The sequence below is a fragment of the Chrysemys picta genome, chromosome 3 (genome assembly GCF_011386835.1).
Source record: "Chrysemys picta bellii isolate R12L10 chromosome 3, ASM1138683v2, whole genome shotgun sequence".
Taxonomy (NCBI): Eukaryota; Metazoa; Chordata; order Testudines; family Emydidae; genus Chrysemys; species Chrysemys picta.
Genome location: NC_088793.1, coordinates 144,545,618 through 144,559,037, shown reverse-complemented (window position 1 = coordinate 144,559,037; position 13,420 = coordinate 144,545,618). Strand labels below are relative to the sequence as shown.

General features: G+C 42.6%; 1 protein-coding gene across 1 annotated transcript; it reads left to right on the top strand.

Moving 5' to 3' along the window:
• Positions 1-2,894: 2,894 nt before the first annotated feature.
• LOC135982446 (general transcription factor II-I repeat domain-containing protein 2A-like) lies at positions 2,895-5,197 on the top strand. Its single transcript, XM_065589199.1, has one exon. It carries the CDS (start codon positions 3,126-3,128, stop codon positions 4,932-4,934), a length of 1,809 nt encoding a protein of 602 aa, XP_065445271.1. The 5' UTR covers positions 2,895-3,125; the 3' UTR covers positions 4,935-5,197.
• Positions 5,198-13,420: the final 8,223 nt, after the last annotated feature.

The window sequence follows — 13,420 nt, the reverse complement described above, 5'->3', positions numbered from 1 at the left end:
CCTGATGTTGGCTGGTATGATGCCTGCCAAAACTGGAAGCCATGGTATTGAGAGAGCTGTTAATAATCTTGAATGCAGCATTGATTTCAGTGTCAGTGAGATTGGGATGGGAGCTATTGCATCAAACTGCTGTGCAACACTCTGCTGTGGACAAAACCAGGGCTTGTACAGATTTTCAAAATATGTATGCATCACATCCCCATGATTTGCCCAGGAGCTTCTGAATTACGTTAACCCTTGTATTGATCATCTTTTTGGTGTTGTCAAGGTTTTGGCGATAGCTCAGTGTCCAAGGTACCATGGATTGTGGTCATGAAATAAAGGCAGACCACAAAAGTTCCCTTTCAACGGCACTTTGGCTTCGTGGTTGTTTAAGTGCAAAGCAGAGATGAATGTTTTCAAAGTGTTGGGTTTCCACCACCAAGCTTTGAAATGAGTCTCAAGTGTCCAGAGATCAGTGTTCATCACCTTTTTTCTGTGGCCTTCAGAGAGGACGCTTACATTGCTAGTGCAATATCCGCTGTATAGATGATTTTATGGGATTATGCGACTGGAATGTCGCTGGTATAGAGATTAAACATCGCAGGCACTAAAACAGACAGGATTGCTAACCTTTTGTGTTCCTGATCCATGTCAGGTGACTAATCCCAGGAAGTAAAGCCCAGTCTCTTACTATTATTCCTGTGTGTCATAAATGTATTTGCTTGTGGGGCTAGTGCACGTTATGTGGCTCCCTCCTTCCCCCCCCCCCCCCACTTGGACAGCACAAAGAATAATGAATGTCATATGCCACAACAGCAGCAGAAGCTCTTTGTTTCCTCTTCAGTAAAATCTTCCAGACAAAATAACTGTTATGCAAATTAATATGTTTTCACTGTATATGATAGAGACAAAGCAGTGCAGCTTTTGTAGTGGTAGCTTGTACCTCTCTAACCTATATGAAGTCTTTGAAAGGTTTAACAGAGTAGCTGATAAAGCAAAAGCAGTGAATAGAAATTATTTAGATTTCAAGAGAAGTTGGATGAAGTTCTTTACAAGGAGCTTTTAAGAAAACATAGCAACCAGAGTGAGGTAAAATCCAGCCATGGAATAAACAATGTTTTGAGCAGTAGAAAGCAAAGACTAGGAATAGGCCAGTTACCAGAACAAAAAGAGGTTACTATTCAGGTCCCTAGAAATCAGTGTAAGGTGTAGTACTGTTTACTATATTTATTAGCAGTCCTGAAAGAGTTGGTGATCCTTAACAATGGAGAATTGTATAGCAACAGGGTTGTGGCTGGATGCCTTAACTCCTCACTTTCAGATCATGTGTCATCTTGCCTTTTTTTTTTTTTTTTTTTAAAGGCACAGGATTTTTGTCAAGAAATCTTTTGGATACAAGTTGGATGTAACTAAAAATGAACATTCAACCTTAACTCTTTTTCAGCAAAGTTATTTGTGAATGTGAATTGATATAATAGTGGCCTATTCCACATATTACAGTCAATATAAAACACTGTGATGTGTGTGTACACGAAACACACGTCTATTGCACAGGACGCCCAGCATGTTCCCACCACACTCAGATGGGGACACAGATGTATTACAATTCTGGTTCTCATTCTCTAAACGTGAACCTACCAAAACAAACAAATTGGAAGAAAAATTAGTTATTCAGCATTTGAAACTTCCACCTCAAGTCCTGACACTTTGATTTATTGCTGTGGTGTGACAAAATGTCCAGACTTCTTAACTCTCATTTGCAGTGGGTGGTGCCCTCTCGTGGCAAAATTTTAAAGGCTGGCTAGCGTCACTCTAATACTCAGATGAAATTATAAACATTTGACTTTTGGGAAGCTTCACTGAAGGACAAGGTCTGTCTTCTCTTCATTTGAAATAAAGAAAAAAATAATTGTCCCATTTTAGCTGTACTCTGTATCTCCGTGTTTACACCATGGGCAAACACTTTATCTCTTGACCAGGGTATTATACTTTGCGTTTCTTTTAGTCCTTTTCATTCTGAAATCGCAAACTGCTCTACGAAGATCAAAAAGTAACAACTATCCCTATTTTACAGATGGGAAAACTGAGGCCCAGAGCAGTTTATCATGTTGTTGTTGCTTAAGATTACATAGCCAGTTGGTGTTTAAGTTAGGAGTAAAACTCAGCTCCTTTGACTTCCAGCTCTGTGCCCAATCCATTGGACCAGGTGAATTGGTAGAGGTGGGTCATACTTCAACAGTTTACAAATAGTATACTTTGTCTCCTTGGTTTAAAATTTTCTATGTCCAAGGTTTTGTAGATTCTAAGGCCATAAGGGACCATTATGATAATCTAATCTGACCTCCTGTATAGCACACTCTATAGAAATTCCCCAAAATAATTCCTAGAGCATATATTTAAGAAAAACATCCCATCTTGATTTAAAAATTAAGGATGAAGAATCCACCATGAACCATGGTAAATTGTTCCAATTGTTAATTACTTTCTCCATTAAAATTTTGACTTATTTCCAGTCTAAATTTGTCTAACTTCAGCTTCATAAAATCATAGAAGATTAGGGTTGGAAGAGACCGGAGGGGGTCATCTAGTCCAATCCCCTGCTCAAAGCCGGACCAACACCAACTAAATCATCCCAGCCAAGGCTTTGTCAAGCCGGGCCTTAAAAACCTCTAAGGATGGAGATTCCACCACCTCCCCTTCTATTGCTTCACCACTCTCCTAGTGAAATAGTGTTTCCTAATATCCAACCTAGACCTCCCCCACTGCAACTTGAGACCGTTGCTTCTTGTTCTGTCATCTGCCACCACTGAGAACAGCCGAGCTCCATCCCCTTGACCTTTTCTTTAAGCTAAATAGATTGAGCTCCTTGAGTCTATCACCAAAAGGCATATTTTCTAATCCTTTAATCCACATGTGTCAAACTCAAGGCCCGCGGGCCACATCCGGCCCGCCATACAATTATATCCGGCCCGCGAAATCGTTTTATATATCTGTTTTTAATGGCCCTGTGATATGACGCCCCAATAACACACACTACAAATCCCATGATGCAGTGCAATTGCCGCCAACGGCAAGCCGCGGTTCAAGTTCGCGGTCTGTTGATGTATACAACGCTAATATCAAATCAAAGCTAGACCCCAACAATGGCCAAGAGAAAAATTGATTCTGAAAACCGAGGCTTTCAAAGCCGGTGGGAGAATGAGTATATGTTTACTGAAATTGCAGGTAAACCAGTGTGTCTCCTTTGCGGGAGTAATATCGCTGTAATGAAGGAGTATAACCTAAGACGGCACTACGAGACGAAACATGAGAACAAATTCAAAAACCTGAGCGCAGGACAGAAGCTACAAAAGGTAGAGGAGTTGAAGAAGAATTTGACATCCCAGCAGACGTTTTTCACCAAAGCAAAATCACAAAGTGAAGCTGCTGTGAAAGCAAGTTTCATTGTGGCCGAAGAGATCGCCAAATCAGGACGGCCGTTTACCGAGGGGGAATTCGTAAAGAATTGTATGATGAAAGTGTGCGACGTCCTTTGTCCAGATAAAACGCGAGCGTTTGCAAATGTAAGCCTCAGCAGAAACACTGTTGCTAATCGGGTTTGTGAGATGGCGACTGATTTGAAAACACAGTTGATTGAAAGAGCAAAAGATTTTGTTGCATACTCCCTTGCCGTGGATGAAACTACTGACGCGACTGACACTGCACAGCTGGCGATATTTATCCGTGGTGTGGATTCCAATTTGTGCGTAACAGAGGAAATACTGGACATTAAATCGATGCACGGGACAACGAAAGGAGAAGACATCTTTGGAAATGTATTTCAAAGTGTAACCGACATGAAACTGCCGTGGGAAAAACTCGTTGGACTTACAACAGATGGCGCACCTGCTATGTGTGGTGAAAAAAATGGACTGGTGGGAAGGATGCGCTCAAAGATGCGGGAGGAGAACTGTGCCGGTGAGTTGACAGTGTATCACTGCATCATACACCAGGAATCGCTGAGTGCTAAAGTCCTAAAAATGGATCATGTGATGAACACTGTAACACAAACCGTCAACTTTATCAGAGCCCACGGTTTAAATCACCGCCAATTCCAGTCTTTTCTGCGGGAAATAGATAGCGAGTTTGGCGATATGCCATATCATACGGAGGTCCGGTGGCTAAGTCGGGGAAAAGTTCTCAAAAGACACTTTGAGCTGCGAGAGGAAATCTGCCAGTTCATGGACAGTAAGGGGAAAGACTGCACAGTTCTGCGGGATGAAAAGTGGAAATGTGAGTTGGCGTTCCTGGCTGACATAACGTCGCATCTTAGCGCTTTAAACCTTCAACTCCAGGGACGGGAGCACATAATAACCGATATGCATGATGCAGTGAAGGCATTTCAAGTGAAGCTGCGCTTATGGGAGACACAAATGCACCAATGCAACTTGTCTCACTTTCCCTGTTGCCAAGTAATACGGAACCAAGAAAGTGCCACAGTTTTCCCAAATGCCACCTTTGCTGAAAAACTCAGCGCGCTGCGCACTGAGTTCGCACGGCGCTTCAGTGACTTTGAGGCACAGAAAAGTAACTTCGAGCTGCTTCGCAACCCATTTGCAGTCGATGTGGAAACCGCACCTGTAGAAATGCAGATGGAGCTGATAGAACTGCAATGTAACGGGACACTGAAGGCAAAGTACGACACTGCGGGGCCAGCACAGTTCACTCGCTTCATTCCTGAAGCGATGCCGCAGCTCCGCCAACATGCGGCTCGAATCCTGTCCATGTTTGGCAGCACATATCTGTGCGAGCAGCTGTTCTCTGTGATGAAAATTAACAAAACGTCACACAGGAGTCGCCTCACTGATGAACACCTGCAATCGATCCTGAGAATCTTCACAACACAGAACCTAACCCCAAACATAAACGAACTTGTTGCAAAGAAAAGACTCCAAGTATCAGGCTCTGACTAAATAGGACAAGAAAATGGAATGTTATGATTTGTTATGATTATACTTTTGCTTTAAATTCAATTTTTTATTTATATTTTCAGATTTTTTAATATTCCAGCATGTACAGATTTTGAATGTATTGTATTGACAGGATATTTTTTTATGAAGAGCAAAATATTTTAAGTTGAAATGTATTTATTTTGGAATGATATCCTGTATTTTGGTTCATATTAATGGTTAAAAAACATAAATATTTAGTCTGTTAAATAAATGGTTATACTGTTCGGCCCGCGAGTTTTGAGTTTTGGCCCCCTGTGCAATTGAGTTTGACACCCCTGCTTTAATCAGTCTCGTGGCTCTTCTCTGAACCCTTTCCAATGTATCAACATCCTTCTTGAATTGTGGGCACAATATTTCAGCAACAGTCACACCAGTGCCAAATACAGAGGAAAATAACTTCTCTATTCCTACTTGAGATTCTCCTCTTTATGCCTCAAGAATGCATTAGCTCTTTTGGCCACAGAGTCACACTGGGAGTTCATGTTCAGCTGATTATCCACCATGACCCCCAAATCTTTTTCAGAGTCACTGTTTCCCAGGATAGAGTCTCCCATTCTGTAAGTATCACCTCTCTTCTTTGTTCCATTTACATTTAGCCGTATTAAAACACACATGCTTTGCTAGTGCCCAATTTACCAAGCGATCCATATTGTTCTGAGTTAGCGACCTGTGGAGGTAACGCATATCTGCTGATACTGGGGGTGGGGGTGGTATGTGTCACATTGTAAAGAGGGGCGCACATGACCGCCCCATGTGTCACCTCTGGTGAGATGCCCTCTTTATTTTGACCACTCTCCCAATTTTTGTATTATCTGCAAACTTTATTAGTGAGGATTTTGTTTTCTTTCATTGAGAAAAAAGTTAAATATCATAGGGCCAAGAACTGATCCAGGATCCCACTAGAAACAGACCCACTCGATGACTATTCCCCATTTACAGTTACAGTTTGAGACCCATTTTGTATGGAGCTCATAACTTGGTCCTACATGGGACACCTTAGCTGCTGGACTCCTGTGGCCAAGTTCCCATTTGTGCATTGCTAGTTGCCTGACGCTGTGAGGGGTCAGGGTTTAGCGCACACCCCTCTTCTCAGCACCTCCCATTGGTTAGCAGAGGTAGCTCCTGGCCAAGTGTGCTGGCTTTTGTGAATCACATTCTTAGGCACCCATCTCTCCCCATTCATTGTATAGGAAGCCTAGGCACCTAGCTCAGGGTAATGGATTACAGTGTTGTTGCGGGGATTTTCTAGATGCCACAACTGTAAGCGTTACAACGCTTGAGTGTCTTCATGGATCCCACCCTAAGTGACTTGCTAAAGGTCACATAAGAAGTCTGGCTCAGAGTCAAGAACTGAACCAAGATCTCATAAATCTCACTTGGATACCTAAACCCTAAGAACATTCTTCTTCCATTAGATCATTGCTGTGTACACGGCTGCAATTGTGGCCATCTATGGCATGTTGTGAGAACTTGCCAAGGAGCAAGCCTTTCACATCAGTAACCAGCACAGCAATTGCAAGAGAGAATCTTGGAGCAAAGCAAAGTATGTCACAACAGCACCGGGGTTGTCAGACATGTGTAAACAATACCCTGTTCAGAACTGCAAAAATGCTTTATTGCCTTTGTGTGTTCAATTGCTGATAAATGATCATGTAGCTAAAATGAATGGCCTTCAGTTTCTTTAACAGCCTATGTAATGAAAGATTAATTCAGGTACTGTTGTAATTAAGACCATGTACACTTAAAACCTGTAGATACAAAGAAAAATTTGGGGGCCAATCACAGTAAAATGTAAATGGTATAATTTGGACCTCAGTGTAATGACGGGTTATGTCCCTCATTGTTTGGTTTTAACTGGTTAAAGCACTTACTTCTAAATTGCCCCAGGGTAAATAAAGTAGCCAATGTACTGGAAAGCTTACATAAAATATACTGATGTGTGTGCACCCTATGTCTGAGAAAGGCATGAGGGCTGAATTATGTGTGGCTGCGGCTGCTGTGCCAACATTCTGTGATACATAAGAGGCTGTTTTACAAAATTAGAGCAACTGGATAGCCAGTCTGCCCTATTCTCTGTATGCAGTGTTGTTGTAGCCATGTCAGTCCCAGGATATTAGAGAGACAAGATGGGTGAGGTAATATCTTTTATCGATTGGACCAACTGCTGTTGGTGAGAGACATAAGCAGGAGCTCTGTGTAGCTCGAAAGCTTGTCACTCTTACCAACAGCAGTTGGTCCAATAAAAATATTACTTCACTCACCTTGTCTTTCTATTCTCTGTAGATTTTTCTGAATGAGCAGAGTCCACTGGGCCAAATTTATGCATAGCGTAAGGATCTTTTTTACTTTAATTGAGGTACACCCACTTATACAAGGACTGAATTTGACCTGTTGTATGTTTTATGAAACAGGATGGCAATGGCCATGTTTCCAGAGGCTACAAAGTCACTGGGAACACCTCGTTGGATGTAGACCTGAAAACCTAGATTGGTTTGTGCCATTAACAAGCGGATGAAGGTTCACCAAACTACATTTCTCAAATTTACCAGCAGGTGGCACTCAAGCAAGAGTCTTGAAATGATCTTGCCATAAATATCCAAAATGGTGTGTGTGTGTGTGTGTGTGTGTGTGTGTGTGTGTGTGTGTGTGTGTGTGTGTGTGTGAGAGAGAGAGAGGGAAATACTATTCCCCCTGCAATGATTATCACTGCAACTATATTTCAGTGTGTATAATGTACCAAATATTACAAGATTTTAGTGAAATGATCTACACTAGGAGTCGGCAACCTTTCAGAAGTGGTGTGCCGAGTCTTCATTTAGTCACCCTAATTTAAGGTTTTGTGGGCCAGTAATACATTATACCATTTTTAGAAGGTCTCTTTCTATAAGTCTATAATATATAACTAAACTATTGTTGTATGTAAAGTAAATAAGGCTTTTAAAATGTTTAAGAAGCTTCATTTAAAATTAAATTAAAATGCAGAGCCCCCTGGACCGGTGGCCAGGACCTGGGCCGTGTGAGTGCCACTGAAAATCAGATTGAGTGCCGCTTTGGCACACATGCCATAGGTTGCCTACCCCTGATCTACAGTCTGAGTGACATACTCATTACAGGTGAAAATATAGAAGCTCTTTTGAGAACCCTGGAATCTTTACTGCAACAGCTCAATACTGCGGACTAGCGGTGGAAAAGGAGAAATGCGCCCTTTTTCAGTCCCAATGATTTCATTGGGTCATATGACTGATGTGGAACCCTTAAGCCTCATCCAGAAACAATTTAAGATGTGTCCAAAGTAACTGTGTTTAAATAGCATAGATCTGAGTAGGTTTTTAGCACTGGTTAATTGTTGTGGACAGTTTTGTCCTAATCTGTCTTTGTAGTAAATCAGATGGTACAATGGAGAATGTTCTTGGGTTTGGAGTGGAGAATATAATAGGGCGTTTGAACAAACCAAGAAGTTACTCATATCTGCAAAGGTATTTGTATGTTTTAATAGCAAGTGAAGAAGACCTTTAAACATGTAATGCAATGGCAGATGGGTCCAAAAAGTCAGCAGATTTACCTCTGCCACAACGGCCACAATATTCCCTATACTGAATTTAGAATAGAGTATGCCACAATTACTGGGCTGTAATTTAAACACTGTGAACAATAAATGTGAAGATTTGAAAGGTGCCCACTATATTCAGACTCAGGAAATTCCATGGTCGTCTGTATGGGAGGACAGTTGTATAGATCAAGCCTCTTGTTAAAATTCTTGAAACTACAACGGGTGTACCAGCTTTAGAAACTGCTGTATTATGAAGGCAGCCTGTGATGCCTGCATCTTGTCATGGTCACATCAGGTAAAAGCCATCGGAAAGCCATAGAAATGTTGTGCCATCAGAGATGAAATATCTACCGCGATCAAATTCCAATTTGAGAATCACTATTTTGGCCAAACTTCTAACTACTGGAAAAGAATATATGCAGAAACTGCACAAGACTCAGTCTGGGGGGAAAAACATAGTGTGTGGATTCTGATAATTTTAAATCCAGAGTTGGGGAGATTGAGTCTCTCTAGGATTGGGTACAGCTTGGAGCTTTTATATACATTGATACACTGGTGTATCCTTTATATGAGACTAGGTACTGAAGCAGTGTCACTGTTTAATGAATGGTGTAAGTCAGGCTTCTCTTCCCTCCCTCACAGTACAGCCAGCGCCAATTCTGTCCCCTTCCAAGGATGAGGTCCTGGAGCAGTGTCACCTATCTTCCTTCACTGCTCAAGAGAAGATGGTAGAGTAGGATGAGATCTTTGCTAATGTCTCATAGAATGTTTAAGCAGGTGCAGGAGGGTACATCTGGGAATAATCCAGGCCCTATTTTGACGGTGTTTTATATGTAGCTATGTACCTGTTGTGTCTGTGTTGTCAGACACCTTTAAATTTCTAGAAATCTGCTCTTCATGGAGGCAGCAGCCATTTTGTTTTCAGTTTCAATGTAGCTTGTTATAGAGGTGACATCCCTTGTGGGACTATACTTATTTTGTAGTTTTCCATTTGACTAAAGAGAAAGATCATTCAGATTGAAAATACACAGTTGCTCTTTGAGTATGGAACAACATAGGAGATTTTCCTGGAGGGGACACTAGAAGGTGCTAGTATTTCAAACAGGGTACAAAAATGGCTTTGCAATAGGTTGTTACAGAGAAGGGATATTCTAAGGAAACCACCAACACTGAGCTCTCTTTCTGCTGCTTGACTGACTGAATATTCATAGATAGAGCCTATCCCGATGGTTCCCAAGTGCTTGTGTCAGCTATATAAGAGAGCCCATCTGTTTAGATAAACCTTGCTGCTCTGAAAATGGAAAAACTGCTTATCATATCCATGCTTACAATGTCTTGCATTTAGTGGTATAGCTGAGAGCCACCTGACAATGGTCTAATGCAGTTTGCCAAATAGTGCAAGACTATAAAAACCTTTGGTGTTGCGGATCTCATAAAAATGAAGTAATCTATGTTGCGGAATCTTATGTATGGTGGAGGTAACCAAGTGCTTCCACCGTGTTGAACAGACAGCTGGAGTAGAGTCTTGCAGTTCCAACGGAATCCAAGTGACTTTTAACTATTTGTTGTCTCTATTCGAGTGCTTTCAGTGCAGGCCATGTGCTATAGCTGTCGCCATTAATTCAGTTTCCAATGCATATCAGGCCTTATTCTGGATCCTACAGCCCCTCACCATGTGGATAAGGTCCATATAGTCCCTATAAACCAGACCTGTAAAATGTAAATTCAGTAACAATCTTCTGTCTGTTTTCCCTGACCATGTTCCCTGCGTGTTTTCTACTTACTCTCTGTAGGGCATCATTGTCAGTGTAAGCTGGTGATGCCAGCAAAAAAAACCAAAACAAGACCACTTCACAGTACTGAGTTAGTGCCTGCCTCCCTGAAACTGAATACATTCTCTCTGTGGTGCCCTTATCCCTGTCTTCTTTAGCCTAGCCTCTAGGGACCAAAGACTGTTCAAAATGTAGATTTTCCTGGAGGCAACATGCTGGAATCCTAGCAGAGTGCTGGCAGCTACAAGTTTCCAAACAAACTCAAGGGCCAGAACTGTGTGTGTGATATTAATTTATTTTCTTTGCTGGTTTGTATCTTACAAAAATATAGTTGCTAGAGTTCATAAAAAGCCCATCTGCATGCAACCCCTTATAAAGACTCACCACATACTGGTGAAAACTGAGGGTCTATCCACACTTTAGCTGAAATCATGCTCCTGTGGTTTCCCTGATCAATCTGGACAGGGATTTTTTCCGATATCCAGCAATGCTATAGACTGCCCAGAAGAATAGCTTTATAGCATGGTTTTATGTAACATGGTTCTCAGAGGGGGAAAAAAACTTGTCCATGCTGATCACAGAAACAGTGTAGAACCATATATTACTTCAGGCATAGTATGGAAACAGCCAAAGTGATGTTTGAGGAACTGGGTTAATGCACTAGTAGCTGCCTAGGCTAATCAGTAGCAAATTGTAGCTCAACAAGGGATTCATTCTCATTAGAGCTCATCAGCATGGTCCAATGGGCAGCTTGCTGTCCTTTGGGAGGTTTCCCCTCTAGCGTAGGTTCTGAGTAGATTCAAAGTTTGTGACTAGTAGGGTAGGAAAGAAAGCATTTCTGGTTCATAGAGTTCATTGCAAGGCATTATCTATCATTTGAGTATTTGGATGCACCAAACAGGTACAGATAATTGCTTAAGGGTATAACAGGGACAGTAAGCAACAATTTGGGTTTTTTGAGACTGTAAATAGAAGTCCTCCCCACTGCCCCCCGCTTCCTCCCCCTCCCGCCACAAAAAAAAAATCCTTACGTCCAAAGCTGCTTTGAATACTCTGTCACTGAAAGGGCTGTATGTGTGGGGAATGAGAAGGGGGCAGAGTATGAAATCTATAGTAACAGGGTTATGTCTGTAGGGAAATAAATGGGAGCGTGTTGCAGTGCCAGGTTTCAGCCGTTCCCAATCACACAACAGGGTGAAGATAGTCTCCCTACCCTGCCATTCTAGTGTCCTTACCTTAGAGACCCTCTGCCTTGCTTTACCCTCTCTCCAAGGATTTCCAAGTCCTCCATGCCCCTTTCCTTTAAAGATATGTGGAACCCTGCTGCCTGTATTGCAGTGCTGTGAGGATGGCCAGAAATGGATGAGTGCAGCTCTTTAGGGCTCATCCACTTCTCTTTTTTCACCCCCATCATTACCCCAAGCTTGGAAGCAGAGATGAGCCATGCCTGCCGACAGCGTGGCGGGAGAATGGGGGGAGCAGAGTGAGGGTAGCCAGCTTCAACAGTGTTACTGAGCATGCTCAGTACAAACCAAGCAGCAAATCGGGGGGGGGAGGGGGAGGCATACCCCACATGCCCTGCCCCCCCCCGGTGTCACCTCGGCTTGGAAGACCTCTATATATGTATGCAAGGGCTACTGAACTGTGGAGCCATCTATGGCATTGCCTGCCTTGCCATTGGGTAGGACCTTATATAGGAAACTCATGTCACACTTTCATGCGCTCAAGATACTTCCTGCAGGAGTGGTGCTGAGCTTTGTAGCTAGTGTGTGGGGAAAAGGGAGCCTGCTCCCCCCCCATTCTACTGAGCTCCAGTCCAGGGCCCAACAGTGGGCGGCTACAATCATCCCCAGGGGTATCAGGGCCACATCCTCCCTAGGCCACTTCCTACCCTGGCCCCTGCTTATTCCACCAGCGTAAATCTCAAGTCTCTGAGTCTTCCTACCCCATCACTGCTCTCTTTTATAGGTCCTCTTCTGGTTCAGGTAGTGAGGCCTCAGGCAAGGTGCCCCTGGGGCAATATTTTGACCCTCAGACCTAATGACCACTGTCTGCTCCCTTCTACCACCTGCCCTCCTTCTGAGCTGTTCTTCTCCCATTTTAAAGCCCTCCCTGCAGCTTGTGCAGGCCCTGTAGGTGTGGCTGGGTGGGGCTACCTAGGCCCAGAGCTGCTCTTTAATATCCTCCTGGCTGTGGTTTGTAAACCCATCACACCTTGCAAAGGGACTACGTGGGTATGTATGCTACACACCGCCAAAAGAAGAGCAGTGTAGACGCACCCTTAGAGAGAAAGAATAAGGGTATTTTATAGAACATCTCTGCCAAACATCTTGCATGCAAGACGAGAACACAGAGGAGTGATATGTTCACTTGGCCATGCCTGGTCTTCACCTACAAATGGCCCCTTTTCACTGCTGTTCCCTGTACCATGGCATCAGTGCAAAGGGGCTGGATTCCCATATCATGCGCCAATTAATGCAAGGAATAAGATGTTTTTAGTCTTTCTGTCTTTGCAGAACAATGGTATGTGACTCATTGCAGGCAGAGGGTCATTATGCACAAACTTCTGCAGTATGTGAGCCTATATCTATACACTTTGTAAGTCTCTGATTTTTTATAAGCACTAAAATTTATTCCACCTTAAAAGAGAGAGATTTTAAACATTGCTACATATCACAGTAGTTGTATTAAGTACAAAGTTGGTTATACAGAGACATACCAGCAAAGAAGAGCCATCCATCCCTCTTCTAAATGCCCTTTAGGCTCCATAGAAAGATCAAATAGAGTCTGAAAGCTTTCTTTGAAATCTATCTTTTTGAAAAGAAAACCTGCTCCTTTGTTAGTTCTAAAAAGGAGAACCTAGGTCTACAAATCCTATTAGATGGATAAATCCTTCTAAATAGGGTCCTGTCCCTTCTTCCCTGCCTTCAATACCATGGCAGTATTTCACAAAAGTGTGAGCTGCTTTTTTGACCCTAAATTAAGTAAAGCAGGTCATTTTAATAAATTGCTTAATCACATGTTTAAGTTGGAAATACTGTGTGCATTCCTGTAATCGCCGGCATGAAATCTCCACCAGAATTCCAAAGAAAGAACTGTCCGCTCCTTATGGAAAATGTTGCCAT